At 48.6% G+C, this 25,862-nt stretch overlaps 3 protein-coding genes across 3 annotated transcripts in view; 2 read left to right on the forward strand and 1 right to left on the reverse strand.

Annotated features, from left to right (window-relative positions):
* Positions 1-1,561: 1,561 nt before the first annotated feature.
* LOC116899295 (cytochrome c oxidase subunit 5B, mitochondrial) lies at positions 1,562-3,440 on the forward strand. Its single transcript, XM_032900942.1, has 4 exons — positions 1,562-1,727; positions 2,250-2,323; positions 2,486-2,585; positions 3,243-3,440. Exons 1-4 carry the CDS (start codon positions 1,625-1,627, stop codon positions 3,353-3,355), a joined length of 390 nt encoding a protein of 129 aa, XP_032756833.1. The 5' UTR covers positions 1,562-1,624; the 3' UTR covers positions 3,356-3,440.
* A 5,109-nt stretch (positions 3,441-8,549) lies between these two features.
* Positions 8,550-18,760, reverse strand: Actr1b (actin related protein 1B). The gene is made up of 11 exons (XM_032900943.1): positions 18,599-18,760; positions 16,987-17,051; positions 15,653-15,728; positions 12,942-13,067; positions 12,566-12,690; positions 12,193-12,409; positions 11,838-11,930; positions 11,551-11,725; positions 10,936-10,997; positions 10,734-10,774; positions 8,550-10,576 (listed from the first exon to the last, which is right to left on the reverse strand). The coding sequence occupies exons 1-11, from the start codon at positions 18,644-18,646 to the stop codon at positions 10,474-10,476; spliced, it is 1,131 nt and encodes a 376-aa protein (XP_032756834.1). The 5' UTR covers positions 18,647-18,760; the 3' UTR covers positions 8,550-10,473.
* A 6,719-nt stretch (positions 18,761-25,479) lies between these two features.
* The window catches only part of C4H2orf92 (chromosome 4 C2orf92 homolog), a 30,946-nt gene continuing 30,563 nt past the window's right edge, over positions 25,480-25,862 (forward strand). The window contains exon 1 of the mRNA XM_032899514.1: positions 25,480-25,564. Within this exon, the coding sequence (XP_032755405.1) occupies positions 25,480-25,564 (85 nt within the window). The remainder of the gene's footprint in view (positions 25,565-25,862) is intronic.

The raw sequence follows: 25,862 nt of genomic DNA on the forward strand, positions 1-25,862 counted from the left end.
TTTCCTCTTAATACAGGCACAAAATAATTTCTCCACAGGGGGAAAGATGCCTTGAATTAAGGAATTATTTTTCCACTTTAATCCAGATGATTGTAGTGGGGATAAAGAAGTAGCAATGAAAACCATGCATAATGTAAGCACATCTTCAAACAGAGTCAAGAAATTTAGAGCTCCGGTATAGACTATTTTTTTTTCTTGATGAGGGCAGCCACAAAGACCAGGTTAGTTCCTCTGAAGGAAAGTTCCACCAGACCCTTTTGAAAATAACCTACAAGGGGTAATGGCAACACCCAGGAATTTAGTCCTTTGTAGTTTTCCTCAAATTTACCTTTTGGGGTCCCAAGCCCTATAAACTATATATTTGGTCCAAGGGCAGGATTTACTAAAGTCATTTGATATTATGACAGGCCTCTGCAAAGTATTGAAGAGTCCATCCCTGGGACGCAATTAGGGAAGCATAGATGCTGTACGCAGCCAGAGTGTTTCAGGAATGTTCCACAACGAGAATAAAATGAAGAAGCCAGTGTTTGGAAGTCTCTAGTGAACGCTCTGCCACAAGTTGTCATGCTTCACCTGTGTGCAATGGGGAGCAGTGGGGGATATTTTCTGTCTAAATTAAGAGACTCTGGCTACAGTGCTTATTGTGATTTCCACTTGTATTATTAACTTTCCTTCCATCCTTTCCTTCTCCTAGAATCCTTATTTGTTCATAACTTCATAGAGTGGCCCCCAGGCGGTATCCTACATCCATGCTTCCAAATACCCCCCCCCCGCACTCCTCCCTCCCCTCTTCCCTCCCTGGGGTCAACACCGTCACCTCCCATGACAGTACTGTAGCAGGAAAATTGAGGGCTGTGCAAAACCTTTAATCCCAGCAGAGGTAACCAGATCTCTGTGAGTTCCAAACCAGCCTGATCTACATAGGGAGTTCCAGGTCAGCCAGGGCTACGTAGTGTTACCGTGCTTAAAAAACAAAACAAAAGGGGTTGGGGATTTAGCTCAGTGGAAGGGCGCTTGCCTAGGAAGCGCAAGGCCCGGGGTTCGGTCCCCAGCTCCGGAAAAAAAAAAAACAAAAAAAAAAAAAACAAAAACAAAAAAAAAACAAAACAAGAGAGTGGAGGCGCGGGGATTGAGGCTAAGACTGTGGGGAGGTCCTGTCAAATTCTGACCCAGTGGGCCATTGCAACAAGTTGGTAATGGCTAAAGCTCTGTCTGCAGACACGAACCTGCAGCTCACAGGCATAACAAACTCAACAGTCTTCCCGAGCTCACGCCCAAGGTTGTACCATTCGTGCTTCAAATCCCTAACTGAGAGGGACTTCGGCTTCCACAGCACCTCCACTACTAAGTGGCTTCGACTCTGGGGCGCGAGCAGCAAGCGGAACAGTCACGATAGCCACAAGGTATCACGGTAACTGACGCTACGCCCCCAAGGCGGCGGGAGTCTGCGCGACCCGCGAAGAGGCAGAGCTGCGCATGTGCAACATCTACCTTTAGCGCTGCTTCGGCTGGCCGGGGGCAGGAAGCGGAAGGCTGACCGGGCGTTGTTAGACACCTACCAACGGAAGTCCCGCCTGTCTTGCTCTGTCTGTTCCCGGAAGTGCATCTGCTTGTCTCGAGCGAGATGGCTTCAAGGTTACTTCGCGGAGTAGGCGCTTTGGCGGCTCAGGCCCTGAGGGCCCACGGACCCCGTGGCGTGGCCGCTACCCGCTCCATGGCTTCTAGAGGTAGGTGACTAGCTGGGTGCGCCAGGTTGGTGTCCTTGGCCTCCGACGTGGTTGGTAATGGGCGGTCGACAGGGGTCGGCCATTAGAGCTCCCTCGAGCCCTGCTGACCACCTTAGTCTCCCGGAGCCGGCGCTCCGCCCGGTCTTGCTGTAATTTCGGCCGCTCTCCCGATTGACCTCGCTTTCAAAGTGCCCTAACTGGAAGGTGCCGGGTGACCTTGGGAGATAGGGACTTGGAGGGAAGAGAAAGCGCTGGACCGACATTCAAATCACTTGCCCGCCTCCAGCCAATATACTGTCATTGACTTGATTTTAGGGAAAGTCGAAAACCAAGCTTCCGCGATAGGAAGGGAAAACCGGTTCGGTTTAGGAGTCATGCCTCAGTGGGCTTAGGGGACTGTGGAAATGGGTAGCTTGGGAGCCCACCAAAGAACCGTATAATGTCACCTTTCCCGTGTTGATCTTTTTAGCGCGTGTTCATCTTGGTCATATCAGGTCCCATAATTCATTTTTCTTCTTCTAGGTGGTGTCCCTACTGATGAGGAGCAGGCTACCGGGCTGGAGAGGGAGATCATGATAGCAGCACAGAGGGGACTGGTGAGAAGCTCTGTGTCCTCTGGAGCCCTTGGGCTTGGGTGGGATCAGAGGAGTCTCCTTTCAGCCAGCTTTTGGTCCTGACAACTCAGCTTGTAGAACAGCCCCCTTGCAGTGCAGTGGCAGGGGTTATCTGTCATAACAGTCATCACTTGTCTCTTTCAGGATCCATACAATATGCTACCTCCAAAGGCAGCTTCGGGCACCAAGGAAGACCCCAATCTAGTCCCATCCGTTAGCAACAAGAGAATAGTGGGCTGCATCTGTAAGTACCTTGTTTTTATTTTTATTTTAAAGATTTATTTATTTATTATATATAAGTACACTGTAGCTGTCTTCAGACACACCAAAAGAGGACATCAGATCCCATTACAGATGGTTGTGAGCCATCATGTGGTTGCTGGGATTTGAACTCAGGACCTCTGGAAGAGCAGTCAGTGCTCTTAACCACTGAGCCATCTCTCCAGCCCACTACCTTGCTTTTATTTTCTGGCCCATTTTGTTTAAAACCTGCTACACAGAACATCTTTAAATTGCTTCAGATACGTGTGTGTGACTGACTATATGTGCATACAAATATGTATATTTATGTGTGTGTGTGTGAAAAATTATATATATAAACAAACTTGTATGTCAAGTACTGTTTGTTTCAGGCACTAGGGATACATATGAGTACAGATCCTGTTTTGGAATTCTGCGTAGGAACTAGGATTGTTAGAACCTACAGGGACCCCATACGTGGTTATCTTACAGATAGACTCAGGTCCATTTTTTTTCATTTGAAGGAGCAGAGCTTGACGTAGTCACTTAGTCAGCAGCAGTTTTGTTGCTATGTCTGGGTATCTGAAGGAAGGAGGTGAGCATTGAGAGCTTCCCTTGGTACCCGGGTGCTGGATAACTTTGAGCCGTCTCTCCTTTTCAGGTGAAGAGGACAACTGCACTGTCATCTGGTTCTGGCTGCACCAAGGCGAGAGCCAGCGATGCCCCAACTGTGGAACACATTACAAGTTGGTGCCCTACGAAATGGCCCACTGAGCCCACCCCTGGTTTAACATTTCAGAATGTAAAGGAAAGCGTCTCTCTAATAAAGACTAGCCAACGCACTGGCTCCTTCCATGGCTGGCTAGTCTGATTTCTATTTTTTTTTTTTTTTTTTTTTTTTAAAGATTTATTTATTTCATGTATGTGAGTACACTGTAGCTGTCTTCAGACACACCAGAAGAGGGCATCAGATCTCATTACAGATGGTTGCGAGCCACCATGTGGTTGCTGGGAATTGAACTCAGGACCTCAGAAGAGCAGTCAGTGCTCTTAACCGCTGAGCCATCTCTCCAGCCCGTTTTTTTTTTTTTTTTTAATTGAGAGCACCTATTCTGGCTTGACATCCACTTAAAATGTAAAACCAGTAGAGAGTTGTTAGATTTTTATTTAAAAAAATTTTTTTTAAAACCTTTTGTTGTTTATATTTTTGTTTTTCAAGACAGGGTTTCTCTTTTCTCTGTGTAGCCCAGGCTGTCCTGGAACTCACTCTGTAGACCAGGCTGGCCTTGAATCAGATCCTGAGTGCTGGGATTAAAAGCATCTGCCACCACTGCCTGGTTAAAAAAAATTTAAACTTTAACTTTTATGTAATGGTAGACCAACCAAGGGGGTTGTTAGGGGCAAGACCAGTGAGGAGATGCTGATCTCACTCGGGCCTTCATGGTTCTGTTTGCTCTGCTAATGACTGAATGACTGGGCCACACACTCCTGAGCCATACACTCCTGAGCCACTCCAACCCTGACACTGGATTTAGGGGAAGGACATTGTAGGGCTCCAGTCCACTCTGTCCCCCAGAGACCCCTCCCTGTGATCGCTGCACCTGTCCATGGCTCCTTTTAAAGGAGAGAGAATGAAGAAAAAGAGACACTAAGCTGGACACAGTGATGTCGTGGAAGTCCCAGTCACTTGAGAGGATACCTGAGCCTGGGTAACAGACTTTACCCAATAAAATAATAATGATAATTTGAACTTAGTATTGGTATCTAGGTATTTACTAAATTTTTCTGTGTGAGGAGTTTTTCTTTAGAAATACTCGTGGGAATATAAACTGGGGAGGACAACAGCTCATCTCGGCCAGCCAGTTTATGAAATGGTGAATTCTCAAAGCAGAGACCTATAAAATGGGAATATCTTTTTTTTTTTTTTCTTTTTTCTTTTTTTCAGAGCTGGGGACCAAACCCAGGGCCTAGGCAAGCGCTCTACTACTGAGCTAAATCCCCAACCCCAAAATGGGAATATCTTATCATTCTGTGTTGAAATTTGCCAGAGTTGACTTTGGTTATTATCTATTAAATAATACATACATAATTTCGGGGTTGATTTCAGGGATGGCAAGCTGAGGAGAGAGGCCCACCATCTTGGTGGCCTGTAGAAGGTGTAGTCTAAGCCTTTGCTCCCACTCTTTGCTGTGAGTGATCATCTCTGCTTCCAGGCACTCAGGCATCGATTGGCCTTTCCTGTGGGAAAGGAATCCCCAGAGCTATTAAATCTTACTCAGTGCTGTTCCTCACTAGCTGTACACTGAAGACTCTGCATACTGCTGGGAAGCGCTCCTGTCTGCAGCCTGGTGCACACCACGCTGTTTTCACACTCCTTCACACTGTGCAGAAAGATCTAGATCATTAGGTCAGTCTGTGCTCTCCCAGGCTTCTCACTGTCAAATCCCCCTCGCTGTTTTTTAACAATTGTTACCGCACAGAAAGTAAAGTCTCCAGGACGTTTCCAGGCTGTGATATGCAGAACAGTAATCCCCTCAAGGTGTCCACATCCTGCTCCCGACCCCCAACCCTGTCCGTACTTTAGGTCATACAGCATATAGGAGAAATAGGAATTAAGGTAGATGGAATTGAGGTTGCTGACCTTGGAGCTAGGGCCAGCTGGCTGGCTACCTCTTGCTCGGCAGGTAAACAAATGTACCAGCTACCCAGCCTGATGACCAAGTTTGATCCCAGGGACCCTCACGATGGCAGGAGAGAACCAACTCCCATGTGTGGTCCTCTGCCCTCCACACATGTGCTGTGGCATAGGTGCACACGAATAAATGAGCCAAGAGATGCAAATGGTCTCTGGAAGGCAGGCAAGAGTGATTACCTAGTCTCCAGGTCCGAAGGTCTACGGACAGACGCTCTTGAGTTTAGCTCAGTGAGACCCATGTTGAGCTGGTGTGTGAGATAGCAAAGATTTTATGTCCTAAGTCGCTACATTCGTGATTTAACTTTTTATAGCATCAATAAACTAAAAGACTAGTAAATTCTTGAGTCCATGCATAGGCCTCTAATTTAGCTGCACTTTGGAATTACCCAAGACCTACAAGGCTTAGGACCCAGGCCATCCATACCACGGAAGCAGTCTGGGGGTTTGGGGGAGTGGGTGGGACTTGAGAACACTTGGCTATCTAACCACATGGGCTTGAGTAGCCCCTGTACCTCCCAGGAGCACTTGGGCTTGGAAGGAAGTGCCGTGTTCTGCACAGAAGAGGGCCTCATCTGAGCCTTTGGTTCTGTCTCCTGTCACAAGGGAAAATAGTCATTAGATAGTCCTGCAAGTTCAGGAATAAACATTTCCAGGAACACTTGCAAATTGCCAATCTGGTGCTCCATCATCTGTGTATGTATGGGTTTTGTTTTTATTTTGATTTGACTGGTGTGGAACTCTGTGTAAACCAGGCTGGCTCAAACCTACCTGCCTCTGACTCTTGAGCGCTGGGATTAAGGCTGCATGCCACCACTGGTGTGGCTTTTGGTTTTGATTTTAAGTTTATTCTGTGTGCATGCATGCATGTACACAGTTTGTGACCATATGGTCTGTAGCACACATAAAAGTCAGGACAGCTTTGTGAAGTCGGCTCTGGCCATCCATTGTGCATGGGTTTGGGAGGTTGACTCATGACACCAGGCTTGTGTGCCTTACCCACTGAGCTGCACCTCATCTCTCACATCTTCTAGACTCTGCCTAATCCCTCCGGGATGGCTATCAAAGTTAGGAAAGCACAGTTTATATATTTAAGTCACATAATCCCTAGGCATCACGACTTCCTAAATGTTCATTAGTTTTATTTATTTTTTATGGTGTGTGTGAGTGGGAAATGTTGCTATATAGCCCAGGCTGGCTACAAACTCAAGGTCCTTCTGCCTCAGCCTCCTACTTGCTGGGATTACAGGTGTATGTCACCACATTCAGCAGTTCAGTATCCTTTCCAGCAAGAGGGTCCAGTTCAGAGTTGAATTTTCTTCCATTGTGATGTCTGGGGCAGTTCCTGTCTTATTCATTCTTTGTGTTTTTCTTTTCTTTTCTTTTTTTTTTTTTTTCTCTTTTTTTTCTTTTATCCCGGGGCTGGGGATTGAACCCAGGACCTTGCGCTTCCTAGGCAAGCGCTCTACCACTGAGCCAAATCCCCAACCCCTGTCTTATTCATTCTTTTGACCTTGTCTATAGTTTTTAAATTTTAATAGCCCAACTTCCATTTGTGCTATTTTATACTTGTGGGTGTGGAGCCATCTATTGGAACATTGTCAATTTAGCAGTGACTTAAACACTTAAAGAACAGACTCTCTCCCACAGAAGCAATCAACGGCCTGTAGTTCCTCAGATAGGGGTGGGAGTTCATGAACATGTTTCCAAGCCATGCTAGAAGGCTGACTGGCTTGGTCTTGCGCAGGTGGCTAGAGCTGCTTGCTGTGAGTTCCCGAGTGCACTGGTCCTGCCTGCCACAGCAGAAGACAGTTTCAGTCCTTCCCAACCTCTGGCTCATACAAACTTTCTGCCTCTTCAGTGATGGTCTGAGTCTTGGGGAGGGGAAGAGTCCCACCACAGGTGTCTCTTCTGTGTCTGAGATCTCTAAGGGGTCACGGAGTCTTTGCACTTTGACCAGTTGTGAGTTTGTGGTAACCACCACCCACTGTACAAACTAACTTCTCTGTTAAGGTCTGAGAGCTGCACTAATTAAGTGAGAATTTAGAGGGGAGTTTGATGCTGTCTTTTTAGCAGAATAATAGCCATATGTTCACCCTGGAGGCAGTAAGCTGCCCTAGCCACTCCTTGGGCAGACTTGCTGTGCTCAGGCATGCATTTCTTCAATCCGTGGTTGGTTGCTCCCCAGACTTTGGTGTCACAGTTGCCCCCATGGGCACCTCTTGCCGGCCAGTCATTTCAGTTCCCAGCTGGGTAAGACAATTCTTCCCCCATAGCAGCCTGCATAATACCCTGCAGTGCTGTGAGCCAGCAGGGAGAAAGCTTCTGTCAGTCCCAGTCTGATTTTTACATGCCCTATCACCAATGTGTAGGTATCCTCAGCAATACGGTCTTTTCATCAAGTACTGGGGGTAGCCAGAAGGAAGCAACAGCCTGAATTATTCTGAGTCCCCCAGATATGGCAGCAACACAAGGCAGGGAAGGGGGTCAGGGGGAGGAGTCTATACATGATGGCAGGCTTTCAATGCATGGTAAGCACTTTATCAACTGAGCCATCCCTCCAGCCCTTAGTCATGGATCACTAAGGATTAACAACTATTTTATCGTATTGCTTATATTACAGATGAGAGTATGGGGTCCTGATTCAAGCTGGCCCATGTGTTGCTTAGACACTTGAGCTCTGTACAATGCCATGAGACATTTGGATCTTTTTTTCCCCCTTAGGGAACTGAAGGCTAGTGACTAGAAGCCAAGGCCTAGACACCGTGTTCACTGTTTCTGGGGTGTCACTACTTCTAGGTCTCCCAGCAGACAGGTAGAAAACCCATGTACATATCCCAACCTGGTGCTTTCTTGAACACAGGGAAGTGTTCTTGTCAGCATTAGAAGAGTAAAACCAGCTCATACCTGTAACTCAGTACAAAACGAGGCTTAGTCTGGCTGCTTTCCTCAGCTGTAGCTTCTTCCATTACAGCAGGCTACCTCTTACCAGGCTATCCCTGCTAGAGGAGTATGGAGGTGATGCAGGGCTTTACCTTAAAGAATGGTTTTTTTTTTTTTTTTTTTTTGGGCAGATAGAGGGGCTGTTCCCGTGAAGAAAGCAAAACAGGACACAGGCTAGGTATGCTTAAGGTAGGGATGTTAGAAGACCCCAGATGTGGCAGCCTGAGGTTCCTCGAAGTGACTTGGCCAGCATTACACAGCTGGTTTGTGTTCTACTCAACAGATAACTGCAGTTCTTCCCCCAACGCCCCACGGCTAGATTTACTCATATCATAAGGACTCATGAATATTTTATTGTATGGCTTATAACTCATTACAGGTTTGAGGTGGTTACCCGCACAGTAGATTATGAGCAAACACACTGGTGGGCAGGATGGAGCAGGGTTGTGAGCTGGGGCTTAACAGGAAAGCATGGGTAGCAGAGGCACTGTAGGAGACCAGACTCAGACGGACAAAATGTGGGCATGAGGAGGGAGGAGCTTAGCAGGGAAGTTCCAAACACAGGTGGCTGGGAGCCAGTGTGCCAACGGAGGCCTGCACTGGAGCTGGTTTGCAGGGTCCCTTAGCACAGGCTTCTGTGTAAACTTTTGATGCTATGCTGCAACCAAAGGGCTGCACAGAATCTGCTGCACACATTCCTGATCAGCACTTTGGCCTACAGCTTTCAACACTTGGCTCTGTTCACTAGTCTTCCATAGTGGAAACTTGTCACCTAGCACACAGCTAATGTCCTTCCTTCCTCAGATCCTCGACATGCTAGCCCAACTGACCTCTTTGGTTTATGTCACTGTGCCACAGACCAATTTACCCTTCCTTGCCAATGTTCCCTCCCCAGCCTCACTGTCAAAGTACTCTCCCTACCCACTGACTGACCAAGCTCTTATAAGCCAGCGGGCCCCACCTATTGGCACAGCCTGTCAGCCCAACACCGTTCCAAAATGGCTGGCATTTTTCTCCTCTAAGATGAACGCTTTTGGGGGGCAGAGTTGTACCTTGTTCTCCACCAGCCTCAAACATGTGTTGTGCAGTAAGCACCAAACAAGCAAACTTCTCTACTTGCTGAGCTCTTGCCGCCTGCAGGCCTCCTGCAGACTGTCCTCCTTCCTGTGGAACCTGGTCCATTCTTAGGCTGCCCTTCCTTCTGGTCCTGCCCTAAGCTGGGACCTGCACACCTCTGCTCCCAACACACATCACATGAAGCACACACAGCAGCCCTAGCAAGCCTCGCAGGAGGGTGAGGCTGCTCTCCCTTGTTCTGTTGCCTCAAGCTCCAGAGCTTTCTGCCAGTGTCCTTTCTCTCAACACGCCCAGGGACTGCTGAGCAAATGAGAGCACAGAGCTACAAGAATCAGAGCCACACACCGGGCCTTGTCCATAATTATTACTATGATTTATAAAAACAAGTATTTTTCAGGCAACTGTGTTAAATTACTGTTCAGATCTGGAGAGGGGGGTGAAGACCTTTCTTGAGGGAGGTGAGAACATGCCTACCCTTGGGGTCTGAGTCCTGGTTAAATGGCTTTACCTCAGCAAATAAAGACCATTAACCCCTTCCTGTCCAGGGCACCGAGGGAAAGAGGGAGTAGCAAATCAGTGTAGTGCTTTGAAAGGGAGTGGGGCAAACCACGGGCTGTGGCTGCCCATGGCTCTGATGCTCTGACCCTCAATGGGAATGTAGGACTGCCCCTAGTCAGTCCTATACAGGACACTTGCCTTTTCAGGCCAGAAAGAGGCAGTGGCAGGAAACACACCAGTGAGCCTCAACACCCTGAAGGAACTCCTGGCTGTCCCTCCCTTCAGCCTACTCCAGAGATTCAGGGAGTCTAGCCCCACCCCACTGTTACAGCAAGAGGAACACGTGGGTCTGGTCTTTGAGCTTCAAGGCCAGAGCAAGGAACCACAGGCCAAAGTAGCCCTGCTGAGAGGGTCACTTGCACCAACTCAACATTGGGTTCCTCAGTCCCTACGCTCCCGCTTGGGACCGCCGTCCACGCAGCTAAACGTTAATCTCTGTGTCTGTGTGTATGCTGAGCACAGGGGGAGGGGAGGGCTACAGGTGACCATGACTGCACCACCTGCTCCGGGGACAGGGCATGCAGGGGACCCTAATCTTTAAGAACACGAACCCAGACCAAAAGGGGTCAGGGCTCTGGCTCCCCTTTCCTCCCTCTCCCAGTATGTCCACCCTCCTTGGGCATTAGAAGGTTTTGCGATGAATCGCACGGGAGCCATCTTCTTCATATTCCTTTTTGGATACCCACATCTTCTTGAAGGTGTCCAGTGAGGCGAGGATGGAGCCACTGTGAGGGTGGAGAGGCAATATTCGTTAGTTCCTGTGGGATGGGCCACCTGCCATCCCTGGGTCCTTGAATCTCACATCCTTTCCTTGGGAAAGAAGCCCATTGGTTTTCCCTGGCCAGCCTCTCCCCAAGCCCTTCTCCGTGAGCCCCATCTCACCCGATCCATGTGGAGTACAGCCTTTCCTGAGGAGCAGAGATCTAGGAGGAGCAAAGGATTGTGTGAACACACAGCTGCCACCCTTAAACCAAGGCAGCTAGGCCCATGCATGGGTGGTGGGACACAGTGCAGAATGGGCAGCGGGCCCAGCAGGGGTCCCATCTGCCCACCCAGCGCCCTGTCCTGAGGCTCTCAGTCCTACCTTGATTTTCACATCCTTTGGGGCAAGTTTCTTTACTTCACTTAGTAACCGGTCTCCGAAGCCTGCAGATACAAAGGATGACCAAGCCTGGACCACAGCCAGCCCCCCTGCCATGGTGGCCTGTAGACCCAGGCTGTTGCTCTCCCTCATCCTGCACACCCTCCCAGGGCTGAGCTGCCATGCTGTAGCACCCTGGCTGTGGGTGGGTAGAGCTTACTCAGAGACTGACTGGAATGTAGTCTAAGGCCACACAGCTCCACTTGACTCCATGTCCTCTGCATGGGGTCATGAGCACTGCAAAGCCATGGCTAAGGAAAACTTACTTTAGTGCCTGATTTTGTTTTCGTTTCTTTCTTTACATTTTTTAAAAGGGGTGTCTCATCCCATTTAATCCCGGCTTGGCACTCAACTCATGATCTTCCTGAGTACCAAAATGGCAGTTGTGAGCCCTCAGACCTAGCATGCAACAAGCTAAAAGCATCTCCTATCAGAAAACTCAGCTCACTGAGAACTACCAAACAGGTGATGGAAACGGCACACTGCTGGCTCCAGAGAGTGCTCTGAGGTGCCAGACATCCTGGGCCTGTGGTCTTGCTACCATTTCCCCAACAGTACCTTTAAAGAGTGTTGAGCCCCCTGACAGCACGATATTGGAGAAGAGCGTCCGGCGGAGGTCCATGTCCGACTTGTGGATGGCGAAGGCCAAAACTTCATGGAGTCCCTCACTCTCATCCCCAACCAAGTCTGGCTGGAACAGCAGCTCAGGGGCTCGGAAGCGTGCAGGCCCCACCTGTGGAGAAGACGCCTGAGGCACAGGATCTCCAGGGAAGCAGGCCCGTTCCGCCCCCACTGTCCCACTGTCGGCATTAGCTACCATCGTGGAGTCAGACCTGTCTACTTACATCGAGCGTGCTGCCGTCTGGAAGGGTGTACTGCACCTTCTCAGTCTCTAGAGCCTCGTCCTTTTGTGGGTTGATGGACAGGTAGCAAGCTCGCTGTATGGGCAGGGCAGGCTCTTAAGCAGGCTGTAGCAGGTACACTTGTAGACAGAGCTTGCTATCTTGGCTTCCTTAACCACGCCCCCACGCTCTTTATCCCCAGTCCCGTCCACGCCCACATGCTCTTTATCCCCCCCCCCTGCCCGGTCCCTCCCAAGCCCCAAGCTCTTTATCCCCAGCTCCAGCCATGCCCACATGCTAACTCTATCTCACCCCACCCCCACCCCTGGCCACGCCCACAACCCATGCTCTTCATTACCTCTTTGATGGTCCGCACAACCTCAAACTCAGCTGAGGTGTGGAAGTCAGCGCCTTCCTTGCGCAGCAGCAGCCTCAGGTATCGGGAGACGTCCCGGCCCGCAATGTCTACCCGCATGATGGAGTGTGGCATGGCAAAGCCCTCATAGATGGGGACAGCATGAGTGACCCCGTCCCCCGAGTCTAAAACCACTCCTGTAGTGCGTCCTGTTGCGTACCTGTCACCAGGTCAGTATTCTTATACTCCAGCCACTGAGGTGAGAGATCTCCTCAACCCCGCAGGGGCCCCTGGGATATTATTTTTACTAGTGTAGAAGGCATGGAGGGGAGCACGAGGCGCTGCCTCCTGGGACATCAGGGCTTAGGGCACTCACAGGCTGAGCACGGCCTGCATGGAGATAAACAGTGCAGGAACGTTGAAGGTTTCAAAGAACACCTCTGCCGCCTTCTCCCGGTTCTTACTGGGGTTCAGTGGGGCCTCCGTTAGAAGAACGGGATGCTGTGAGAGATGAGGGAGTCACACAAACAGAACAGGCTAGGCCCTCTAAGAGCTTTCCTGGGCTAAAAGCACTGAACAGCGTCCCTCCTGAGGACACCATATGAATCAACTCTAAAGCCCAGGCCCTGGAACATTCCGCCAGGTGGTCACTGGGTGTACACACATACACAGAACACCACAGAACAGGAGGACCTATGAATAGGCAGTCAGAAAGCTGGCAGTGTAGTGGGAAGGAAGGGTGGGCACTACACCTCCTCGGAGAAGGTCTGCAGCTGGTCCTTAGAGTAGACGTACTGCCAGATGCGCTCCATGTCGTTCCAGTCCTGTACCATACCGTGCTCCATGGGGTATCGGATGGTCAGCAGCCCCCGGTGCTCCTGGAGGACAGGGAGAAAGCCAGACTTAGCACCTGACCCTACATGTTGCAAACCATGAAGCTACCTCTTGCCTCTCTTTGCCTGCTAGTAATCTCCTGCTGTGTACAGAAACTCCAAGAGCTCAGGGCTCAGCTCTCTCAGGTCGAGGGAAAATGACAACATGCTCTAAAGCCCAGGCCCTGGAACATTCCGCCTGGCGGTCACTGGGTGTGTACACACACACACACACACACACACACACACACACACACACACACACACACACACACACACACACTGGAACATTCCACACACAACAACACACACACACACACAACACACCTGGGTCACTGGGTGTGTATGAACACACACTGGGTGTGTATACACACACACACACAACACACACAACACACACACACACACAACACACACCTGGAACATTCCGCCTGGCGGTCACTGGGTGTGTATACACACACACACACACAACACACACAACACACACCTGGAACATTCCGCCTGGCGGTCACTGGGTGTGTATACACACACACACACAACACACAACACACACACACACATACACACACACCTGGAACATTCCGCCTGGCGGTCACTGGGTGTGTATACACACACACAGAGAACACACACACACACAAAACACACACACACACACACCTGGAACATTCCGCCTGGCGGTCACTGGGTGTGTACACACAGACACACAACACACAACACACACACACACACACACACATACACACACACCTGGAACATTCCACCTGGCGGTCACTGGGTGTGTATACACACACACACACACAACACACACAACACACACACACACCTGGAACATTCCGCCTGGCAGTCACTGGGTGTGTATACACACACACACACACACACACACACACACACACACACACACGGTCTTCAGAGCCAAACAGCAGCCATTCTCATCAGATCAGCTGTGCCTGTTGGCAAGACACCATCACAAGCAGGTGAAGGCCAACTGAAGGGGAGTTCCACTCACGATGGGTGGAAACTTTCCAGGTGCTTCAGGTTTCCCTATGATTATCCCCTCATCCGCACGCCGAGTAAGCCCGATAACGTCACTGTTTGCTGCAGTTAGAGTTGGGGTTCCTTAAAAGCTCAGTTGTATGAATAGGTTTTTGTTTTAATCCCAGGTGTGTGACGAGAGCCTGCTTCCCAGCAGGTGATTATACCTCGTGCACTAGCAGGGGTGTGATTCTGCCAACTGAGATAGTTAAATTCTGGGAACTCTGGAGAAGGCATAAATGCCAGAGCCCCTAGAGGGGTTGGGACCACTCTGAAGACAGTCTCCCCATCCTTGGTTGTTGTTGTTTGAAGCTAACGATGAAGACTGGATTCACCCTAGAAACTCAGTGTCTCTAATCAGCAGGAAGTAGCTTCAAGAGGTCTACACTCCCTTTCCCTCTAACCTTCTTCCCCAGGGTGGACTCTGGTGGAATCCTAGTCTGGTTTCTTACTGGGGCCTTAGAAAGAACCACTGTGGGGCTGGAGAGGTGGCTCAGAGGTTAAGAGCACCAACTGCTCTTCCAGAGGTCCTGAGTTCAATTCCCAGCAACCACATGGTGGTTCACAACCATCTGTAAAGAGATCCGATGCCCTCTTCTGGTGTGTCTGAAGATGCTACAGTGTACTTATATAAAGAACCACTGTTCACATCCACCCAGGGAAAGAATTCTCAAACATGCCCATCCCACTCCCTCCTCTTTCCTCACAGATGTTCCTCACTCACTGCCTAGGCTCTCCCCAGCGTCTCCTTATGCACTGACTGGCATCCACCTGTAGCACTGCAGCCAATGTTCTGTCAGCACTGTCCCTCCTAGGCCACCTGAGCCCATCATTCCTCCAGAGTATGGCTGGAGCTCTGGCCTCTTGGCCCAGTTTCTCCCATTAGTCCTCATCTGTCTCCTACAGGATGATGCCACGTCCACCTACCCTCAGATGTTCGTCTAGGGGACACTTGGCTTCTTGTACAACAGTGGCTGGCTTTCATCTCCCACAGCCTCTCAAGTGCCCTTCTATTCGTGCTCGGCTGGCTCTTCCCCCACACCTTATACTGGCTCCCTCAGAGTCTGATCCGCTGTGCAGTCCCCAGGTAGGCCATCCTAGCCAGAATAAGAAATGGCCCCCAGCCTTCCTCAGAGCAGGTATCAGATCCACCCAACCTAGGTGATTCTAATTCTTACCTCACTTTTGGGGGTAGCTGAAGATGACTTTGAACTTCTGATCTTCCTGCCTCCACCCCTCCCAAGTGCTGTGACCCCAGAAGACTTGTGATCTTAATCAGTTCTTTCTCATACAGTTTCTAAAAATCAGACACGACGAGGTGGAACCAGGAGTTCCTCAGGAATGTCGGTTCATTGGCATCGCACAGAAAGAGGATGCCTACACACGTGCACGCGTGTACACACACACACACACACACACACACACACACACACACACACACACACACAACCAAACTGAAGGCAAGAGGCCCAAAAAGGTACAGACATCCTGAACAGGTTGCTCTGACCACCGGCCAGCTCTCCTATGACTGACAACGAACTCAATTCAGGGACAGTTACCTCTGCTTTCGGTCCAATGAACAGGTCCCCCTCCAGGGCTCCAGCCATAACCCGCATGTGCTTTGGCCGTCCGACACTGTAAGGTCACAGAAGGTCAGTGAGTTAGGCAGGTGCACGGCTGAACCCATGTCCAGGAAAACTATAGTCCAACCGAGAGCAGAGCTCTGGGTGGGGGGTGGCCTGCTAAGCACTGGGAAATGGCTCAGGGCAAAGGTCAGAGCCTAGACCTATGGGGAGTGGGGCAGCAGCGTGGGTCTTAGAAGCACAAGCAGTTTGGGGTCTGGAGCAACGAGTCTCTCCCCAGGGAGGGCTGAGTGTGAATGACAGGATTCCGTCGGGGCTTGGCTCTAGCAAGGCCACACTTTTGTAGCCACACTGAGCCCACCCCACCCTCTTGTCTGCTGATGGATGGAAGACAGCCCCAGAACTCTGTGGTGGCTTCCTGGTGTATCCCTCCCACAGTAGCCACTCTTCCCCCGACTGCAAGGGCTTCCAGAATAGAGATTCAGTTCTTGGCAAGCATGTATCTGAGGAGCTACCATTCTAAACTGTGACCCACATTCCCCACAGACTGCCAACAGCCTTCCCTGATACCCACCCAGAGTTTGGGATGGAAAGATGAAGCCCTCTGTGAGCCCAGGCTGGCCTTTTCCCCAGAGAGGCTTGGAGCTCTTAAAGCCACTCCAGGGTCCAGCTCTGATCTGCAGGCCACTGACAGATCCTTCAAGCTCTGAGAGGTGCTTCAGGGGGAACCTTCCCAGTGGGCAGGCAGGACCTGGGCGCTCCATGTTTTGGGACAGAACCACCCTGCATTCCTGTTACCATTGGCATTACCTGGGGTGTGTGGAGTGAGCTGGACAGGAGCAGTTCCTAGATGCTATACGTAACTGAGCCCCGAAGAAAACATTTCTGGGGTCTGGAGAGTATACCTTAGAATGTATGCTTAGCTTTTCGGGTTCACCCAAACTCCACGATAATCAGAAAAAACTTTCCAGGGAAAAAGGGGTGGCTGTGAACCCTCCCCCAACTCTCTGTGGGAGTTTAGCTCTTTCCCTGGGAGAGGTCCCTCTTATTCTTGCTCCCGCCTTCACCACACCCCATCCCCAGGGCAATGCTGGTTGCTTCTAACAGACTCATCCAGAAACAAAGGCAGGAGGCTCTGAAGAGGAAATCCAGCAGTTAATCTCTCAGGGTCACCTCCATCAATCTAGTGTTTCCTCTTCCAGGTAGAAGAGGGACTTGGCCTCCTGGAAGGGAGCCGTAACACCACAGGGGCCTCTTATTCCCAAAAGCAAATAAGGGGCTCGGGGAGCTGCTGCCCCAGTGACACTTACTAGTTTGGGAAACAGTACTTAGGAATCTGGTCTCCTGCAAAGCCAGCCTTGATCACCCCTGAACCCTGAAAGGAAAAGCAATGTTTAGCTCCTGCTAATGACTCCAGATGCAGTCAGTGTCCCCAAGTGGAGAGAGCTGGCAGTTCCACCAAGGCTGGGCAGGGAGGAAGCCAGAAACAAGACCTAGAGAAGATCACTTGCAAGCACTAACGGTTCAAAACTAGGTGTGATGCTGCAGTTCCTGTCCTGGGGGTTTTTACTTGGCAGGGGGGTGTGGGGACTCAAGGGGGAGACAGCTGTTAGGGGCATCTTGTGGGTGGAGGTTAACGACAGTGACTGGCCCCAGACGGGCATCAGTGAGGAGAAACCACACATCTCTTCTGTGAATGCTGTGGCTAGTACCTGAAGGGAGAGGAATACAGACAGCTACACTCTAATGCTATGCCTCAGCCTTCTTCTCTCTATTCAAGAATCCCTGTCTTCACCAGCAGACAGAGCACATACTGGGCCTGTGGGCAGGGGGTACCACTTGGTGGTCTCCAACTACGTTCCTTGGGTAGTAAGAGCAGAGACAGTCCCTGCTCCTGCTGGAAGCTGGACCTAGGCTTTCAACGTGAACCTGGCACACCTTCCACGAATGAGTCACCTACTCACACCCTTTGCCTACCAGTCTCTATCAGGGCCTAAATAAACAAGTCCAAGTTACTAGAGAGGGGCTCCAAGCCCAAAGGAGGCCAGGACCTCTGAGCCCATAAGCTTGTTGGCCGTCAAACAGGTAGGTAGCCTGATATACACTGTAGCGTGACACAAGCACACCTCCAAGTCCAGGACTAGCCCGCCCCCCATAAACAAGTTATGATTTAAGGGAGCCCACATGGGTGCTCCAAAAAAAGGCAGCCGCAAAGGGATTCAGGGGCTCACGTGGGAAGGAGTCAGTTCCCAGAAAGAGAAATGTGTCACCGGCAAGTGCTCCAAGGCCTACACACCAGAAGCATCAGCTCTGGGCACAGCCACAGAAAACCCCAGCCACGTCAAGGCCTCTGAGACTAGATAGCTCCTAGGGCCGCTGAAGGCAAGCAGAACCCAGGCTGAAAGACAAAGCCCCGGGAAGCAGGACCTCTTTTCTTCCAGGCTTGCAAACTACTACCCCAAACTACTCCGTCCTGGGGAAAGTGGTCCTGCACTCTCCAAAAAGATCATTTAGAGTAAGGGGGGTTAGTTAAAGCGGCAAAGAGAGGCCACCAGGTGGTGGCTGGAGGAAATTAACGTGCAGTGTTTGCATCTGGGTGCAGCCTCTTGGGAAGTGTTGTAAAGATCACCAGGCCCTCCAAGAGATAAAGCTAGCAGTGTTCAAGAGACCAAATGTCAGCCAACCTCCATGAGGCGGCCAGAGCTGACCACCAAGCAAAGGGCCAGGGGTTTTAACTTGCCCAGCGCTTCCACCCCAGACAGACACGTTCAGCAGCCTAGAATACTGGCTGTGTCTAGCTGTCCTGCACATCCTGGAGGTGCTCCCGAGGCCCACCCCTGGCCCGACCCGCGTGGGCCACCGCGCGCCACCCCCTGCGACCCCGCGGCGGGTCACAGCCCTTCCCCCGCTGCCCGGCCTCACATTGTCGATGACCACGGGCTGGTTAGCGATGATGTCGTAGGACTCCATGGCCCGGCCGAGCCGGCCCTGCCCAGCAGGCGGGCTGCAGGAGGACCGGCAGGCTACAAGGCTCGCGGGGAGACCTGGACGGACGCGACTCCAGACACCGCGCCGCTCCCCTCCCCCAGTGCGCTGCCTACGCGAACGCGGCCCCGCAGCCAATCACAGGTGCCAACTGACCTGATTGACAGTGGGTGCCGGGGAGGGTTGCTGGGGGAAGTGGGAGGGGCCTCTTGGAGCCGGCTGACCAATTGAAGCTTCCCGGAAGGACAGCCGGGCGTTGCCAAGGTAGGCTGCGCGGCGTCAGTAAGATGATGTCATGGCTGGGTTCTTAAAGGGGGCAGGAGTTAAAAAGGAGGTGCTTGGTCTATCTATCTAATTGGGAAGTCTTTTGAGTTCACCTACTGGAAGCTCGTCTTTTGATGAGATGTTTGTGAGCACACCTCCTCTTAGGAAGCCAGCTCTGATTATTTCAACGGGAGAGTCGGTTTGAATAGATTTATTCATCTTTTTGGGTTTTAGAGGTAGGGTCTCTGTGAAACCCGGGCTGGCTTTGGAACTTGTGATCCTCCTGCCTCACAAATGCTGGAATTACAGGCACTTACTACTGTATCAAGCATTAGTTTTGGATTTAATAAAATTCAAACCCTAGGTGAATAATTTCTCTTGTATTTTATTTTAGAAGTATCGTAGGTTTACATTTAGGCCTATGTTTAATTTGAGTTAGTTTTTGTACACGTATCAGGTAAGCATTGGGGCTCATTTTTTTTTTCATTACTCATCAACTTATTCCAGTATTGTTGAAAATAATATGCTTTCTGTAGATGAGATGGCTCGGCATGTAAAGGCATTTATTACTAAAGTTGCCTACCTGAGGTTTGATCCCAGAGACCCACATAGTAGAAGAAGAGAACCGGCTTCCACAAGTTGTCTGATCGCTACAAGTGCACCATGGAATATGGACAACCACATGCACATACAAAATAAATAACGTTAAAAATAGTAGGGGGTTGGCAGGGAGAAGCTGGGTGTGGTGCTGGCATATGACTTTATTCCTAGTAGTAGGGGGGCAGAGGCAGACCAGTCTCTGAGTTCCAGAGGTTGACAGAGGCTACATAGTGGGATCCTGCCTCAAAAAATTATATGTAATATATAATTTGTATTTATATGAATTCATAATGTGAGACTATATGTAATCTTCGTCGAATTGCCTTGGTGCCTTTGTCAATAGTTGATATTTTCTGTCTACCTTCTATTCTGTTTCATTGATCCATTAGCCAATGATACATTGACTTGTGCTGTCAGTTTTATGTAACTGGACCCAACATCAGAGAAAAATCATCTTAAGATGATTGCCTCTTGGGGTTGGGGATTTAGCTCAGTGGTAGAGCCCTTGCCTGGGAAGCGCAAAGGCCCTGGGTTCGATCCCCAACACAAAAAAAAAAAACAAAAAAAAAAAAAAAAAAAAGATGATTGCCTCTTAACTGTTAGTAGAGTTCACTAAAGTTACCTAGCTCTTGAGTTTTCTTTATGGGAAGATTATAATATACCTATTATGTTTCTTTAAAAGAGATGCAGACAGGTTCTGGTGATAGTAGCAGCTTCCCCTTCTCATCCTCCTCTTCCTCTTCCTTCTCCTTTTGGTCACTGAACATGGAACCTGCACCTAGGCAAGTTCTCTACCACTGAGCCACACTTGTGGTCTTGCTGTATCTTCTTGAGTTACATTGTTTTGTTACTTTGTAACTGTCCTGGAATTTGTCAGCTCTCTGTAAATTCAATGGGCAGAAAAGGGGGCTGGGGAGATGGCTCAGTGGTTAAGAGCACCCGACTGCTCTTCCAGAGGTCCTGAGTTCAATTCCCAGCAACCACATAGTGGCTCACAACCATCTGTAAGGAGATCCGATGCCCTCTTCTGGTGTATCTGAGGACAGCTACAGTGTACTTATATATAATAAATGAATAAATCTTAAAAAAAAATGGGCAGAAAAGATGTTCACAATGTACCCAGGTTATTCTTTCAGTGTTTGTAGAGATGTTTCTCTTCTCATTGGACACCTGAGATACCTTCCTTCCTCCTCTTTTTTTTAAAATCCTGATCAGGCTGGCTAGAGTAGTGGTTCTCAACCTGTGGGTTGTGACCCCTTAGGAGTCACCTAAGACCAGGGGAAGATAAGATATTCACATTATGATTCATATCAGTAGCAAAATTTCAGTTATGAAGTAGCAATGAAAATAATTTTATGGTTAGGGATCACCACAACAGGAGGAACTGTATTAAAGGGTCACAGCATTTCCTCAAAACACTGACTTTGGAATTCACTGACTAGTCTTCCCAATGGTGCTTGCATTTTTAATGCATACACGCGTGCGCACATACACACACATATACACACACATATACACACACACACTCCAAATAAACAAATACATACAAAAAACAAAACAAGGCACAGAATTGTATGAAATATTAGAGCAAATGAGTCTCAGCTGTACTCAGCCTCTGTCGGGACTGAAATCCCACCCTAATTCATCCCCAGGTCTTTCCTGTGAAGAACTGTTTGTTCTGTCTATATGGACTTACCTTTTGCATTTCTAATGTAGGGTAAAGAATTTACCCAAGCTGGGGAGATGGCTCAGTGGGCAAAGCGTTTGCTGCCTGTGCTTGAGGACCAGAGTTCTGATCCTTAGAGGCCATGCAAAAGCCAACAGGTGACAGTGCCAACATATAGTCAGGAGCCAGAGTGGGGTTCCCCAAGGCAAGCTAGCTATCAAGATTAGTCAGAGTCTGCCAGCTCAGGAAAAGACCTTGTCTCTATAAGTAAATCGGAAAATGTTCAAAGAAGACAAAGAGCATCAACTTTGGGTTCCCATACTAATGATATTCACAAATTTGCCTCTACACATGAACACACAGACAAAATACACTCTACATATGCATGCCCCAGATTTACATAACAATTTTAATTTAAAAATCTCCAATGTAAGGCAGGCAGTGGTGATTCATTTTATTATATATAAGTACCTGTAGCTGTCTTAATCCCAGGGCATCAGATCTCTTACAGATGGTTGTGAGCCACCATGTGGTTGCTGGGGAACTCAGGATCTCTGTGCCATCTCTCAGTTACCTTTAAAGCACTTGGGAGGCCGGGTGGATCTCTGTGAGTTCAAAGCTTAGCCAGCAGTGAGTCTGCAGAGGACGGCCAAAGTTATACAGAGAAACCCTGTCCCAAAAAGAAAAAAACAACCAACCAAACAAAAAAACCCAACTCCCCCAGAACAAAACAAAAAACAAAACTGAAAGTATTCAAAATGTAAGACAGCCTGATGCTGGCCTTCAACAGAAACAATGAAACAACATATGTTACACCAAGAATCAGTCAGCTGGGCATCCTAGCCACATCTTTGATAACAGCACTGGGGAGGCAGAAGCAGGCAGATCTCTGAGATTGAAGCCAGCCTGGTCTATAGAGTAAGATCCGGGATAGCTTGTGCTACATGGACAAACAAGGTCCAAGGATGGAGTCTTTCAAGAGAAATTCTGAGTGTTTGTCAGAAAACTCCAAGAAAATGAGGCAAGAGTCTCAGTTCCTTCCAAAACACAGACTTGTTTTTGGAATATGCTTTTTGCCCCTCCCAGGTATATCAGATAGGAGTGAGTTAACTTTAGTTTGTTCATTACAAATGACTATTATTTTTTATGTCTTTATGGAAAAACATGTTTGTTTTTTTGTTATGTGTGATTTGTTCGCTACATGTTGCTTTCCTGTGTGATTGGATAATTTACTCTCATGACTCTTTTTTTTTCTTCTTTTCTTTTCTTTTCTTTTCTTCTTCTTCTTTCCTCTTCTTTCTTCTTCTTCTTCTTCTTTTCTTCTTCTTTTCTTCTTCTTCTTCTTCTTTCCTCCTCTCCTCCTCCTCCTCCTCCTCCTCCTCCTTTTTTTTTCTTTTTTTCGGAGCTGGGGACCGAACCCAGGGCCTTGTGCTTGCTAGGCAAGTGCTCTACCACTGAGCTAAATCCCCAACCCCTACTCTCATGACTCTTAACTCACAGAGTATAAATTGTCTGATGCTCTAAAGAATGCTGGCTATTGCATGAGACTTTAGTCTCCCTCCTTTTTTAGGCTCTATTCTCCCAGGTTCACACAGCCAATTAGAGCAACAAACAAACAAACAAACAAACAAACAAAAAACCCTCCTATCTCAGGGCTGGAGAGATGGCAAGGTAGCTCTGTGGTTAAGAACATTGACTGCTCTTCAGAGGTCCTGAGTTCAAATCTCACCAACCACATGGTGGCTCACAACCATCCGTAATGGGATCTGATTCCCTCTTCTGATGGGCATGAAGACAGTGTACTTATATATATATAAAATAAGTCTTTAACAAAAAAACCTCTCAAAAAATCCCAAAATACTTCATATGAAGGTTGGAGATTTGGCTCAGATATTAGGAACTTGCTATATCCAGGTGAGGGCCTTACAACAACTTGTATGTAACTTCAATTTCAGGGGATCCACATCTTCTGGTCTCCAAGGGGGCATCCACACATACATGGCATTCACTCACTCAGATACATACACATTTAAAATTTACTTTATATGCTGTAAGGGAGTGTATTGTTTCATTAGTTTGTATATCCTATTAAAATCATTTAACATGCATAATATTTAAAATAAGTATTGTGGCATCAACTTGTTTATTTACATTTAAATATATTTAAAAACACACACACACACACATATATATACATATATACATATATATATATGTATATATGTATATATAATAGAATTTTTTTTTCTTGGAGCTGAGGACTGAACCCAGGGCCTTGCGCTTGCTAGGCAAGCGCTCTACCACTGAGCTAAATCCCCAACCCCAGAAATTTTTTTTTTTTTGGTTCTTTTTTTTGGAGCTGGGGGGGAACCAAGCGCTCTACCACTGAGCTAAATCCCCAACCCAGAAATAGAATTTTTTTTTTTTGGTTCTTTTTTTTTGGAGCTGGGGATCGAACCCAGGGCCTTACGCTTCCTGAGGCAGCGCTCTACCACTGAGCTAAATCCCAACCCAAAATAGATTTTTTTTTTGGTAAAAATTTTTTTTTTGGGGCTGGGGATTTAACCCAGGAGACATGCGCTTCCTGAAGGCAGTGCTCTACCACTGAAAGCTAAATCCCCAACCCAAAAGAAAAAAAAAAAAAAAAATTTTTAATTTTATTTTTTGAGAATTTCATATGAGTACTGTATTTATATCAATCTCCTTCCTTCTTTTTCCTCAAATCCTGTCATTTTCCTCCCACTCGTGAAGTTCATAGCCTATTATTCTTTAATTATAATGATGTATGTGTGTATTTAAGTACAGTCTTCTGAGATAATTTACTGTTGCTCATATGTACTCAGGACTGACTTCTTGGGACTGAATAACCTATCAGGAGCTTGACCTGGAGAAGACTGAGTCAGTCAGTCAGTATCTCTTTCTCTCTCTCTCTCTCTCTCTCTCTCTCTCTCTCTCTCTCTGACCATTAATTGTAGAGATGGTCTAGTTTCTAATTTAAACACAAACTATTATTCTGTAATTATGCCTCAGATAGACCAAGATTACTCCATTACTGTAAACACTGCTTCTATTAGAGATGATTTTCAGCCGGGCAGTTGTGGCGCACGCCTTCAGTTCAGGCACTAGAAAGAGGCAGAGACAGGCAGGTCTCTGAGTTCAAGGCCAGCCTGGTCTACTTTGATTTACTTTGACTCTTTGTTTCGGCAGTTTCAGTACATGAACCCAGGGAGGCAAAGCATCATGGTGAAACAGGAGTGCTTGGTAGAGCATCCTCCCTTACGATGGTCAAGAGGCATGATGGGGCAGGGTCCCAGTGTCCCCTTGTTTGTTTACTCTTCTATTGGTGTGGAGACACCATGACCATGGCAATTCTTACTTTTAAAAAGCATTTAATCGAAGCTGGCTTACAGTGTCAGAGGTTTAGTCCATTATCATCATGGTGAGAAGCATGGTGTCACACAGGTAGACATGGTGCTGGAGAAGTAGCTGGCTGTTCCACATATGGATCTGTAGGCAGCAGGAAGAGCAGAGAGACTGGGCCCAGCTTGGGCTTTTGAAACCTCAAGGCCCCACCGCCAGTGACACACTTCCTCCAACGAGGCCACACCTCCTCTGTCCTTTTCAAGCAGTGCCACTCCCCGGTGATGACTAAGCATTCACATATATGACCCAATTGAGGCCATTCTTATTCAGATCACCACATCCCTGTCAGAGCCTGTCTCTGGTGATCTTCCAGCTAGGTCCTGCCTCCTCAAGGGTCTGTCATCTCCAATGATACCACAGGCTGGTGACCAGATCTTTAATATCCGGCCCTTCCAGACCCAACCCATAGAGAGTACACTTCACAAACGTGATCCCTTTTTGTTTTCTTGGTGCTGAGGCTCTACCTCAGAGCCTCATACATACCAAGCAAGCCCTTGACCACCGAGGTACATCCCCTCCTGTTAATGTGCTAGGTTGACCAATACAGTATTCCTGGTGGCTCTAGCTGCTCAGTTGGCTTAAGTGGCCACAGTTGAGTCTTGTTCTGTGTATCCTAAGAGTCCTGTTGATACATTCCCTTCTTTAGGTTGCAGGGCATGCAAGATGGACCAGACAGACCTCAAAGAGCTGAGACAGTGAACAGAGAGACTGTTTGAGGGTCACAGGTCTCTCTCTCAGTCCCTGACTACAGACTTCCCAGTGTGACCTCACAGAGTTCCACAGCATCCTGGAACCCAGGGCTGTTGTGTCCTCGAGAAATCCAGGAGAATGGCTCCTCCCTGATGGCCTGCTGGTTGTGGCAAAAATGAGTGACGTTGTGTTCTTCTCCTTCCTTGTCTTCCTGGGCAGCCGTTGGGGTGCAGAGCCCCTGTCTATCCCTGTGACTGAAGGTATCGTCACAAGTCTATTGTCGTGGCAACAGGGATGGAAGACTCCCAGGGAGCCTCAGCCAGGCTGGCTGGTGGGCCCTCCTCCTGTCCTACTTCCTTTACCTAAGCTTGCCTACCTGTGATGCTCCCTCAAATTCTAGTGCTTCATAAGACAGTCCATATTTAGAGGCATCAATCCTTCATTAAAAAAAATATTTTCAAACATCTCACAAGTAGAAAGATCAACAGGAAGAACAGCTATCCACAAACCTCTCAATCCCAGCCCTCGTGCGGGAGGCAGAGGCAGTCAGATCTCTGT

The sequence above is a fragment of the Rattus rattus genome, chromosome 4 (assembly GCF_011064425.1).
Source record: "Rattus rattus isolate New Zealand chromosome 4, Rrattus_CSIRO_v1, whole genome shotgun sequence".
Lineage (NCBI taxonomy): Eukaryota > Metazoa > Chordata > Mammalia > Rodentia > Muridae > Rattus > Rattus rattus.

Bases quoted from the DNA above. Each gene is read 5' to 3' on its own strand.
- LOC116899295 (XM_032900942.1), top strand. From the start codon at position 1,625: ATGGCTTCAAGGTTACTTCGCGGAGTAGGCGCTTTGGCGGCTCAGGCC. The intron at 1,728-2,249 runs GTAGGTGACTAG...TTCTTCTTCTAG, and splicing joins CCGCTCCATGGCTTCTAGAG to GTGGTGTCCCTACTGATGAG. The intron at 2,586-3,242 runs GTAAGTACCTTG...TCTCCTTTTCAG, and splicing joins GAGAATAGTGGGCTGCATCT to GTGAAGAGGACAACTGCACT.
- Actr1b (XM_032900943.1), bottom strand. From the start codon at position 18,646: ATGGAGTCCTACGACATCATCGCTAACCAGCCCGTGGTCATCGACAAT. The intron at 15,729-16,986 runs GTAAGTGTCACT...GTGACCTTACAG, and splicing joins AAGTACTGTTTCCCAAACTA to TGTCGGACGGCCAAAGCACA. The intron at 11,726-11,837 runs GTAAGTAGACAG...TCTTCTCCACAG, and splicing joins CAGACGGCAGCACGCTCGAT to GTGGGGCCTGCACGCTTCCG.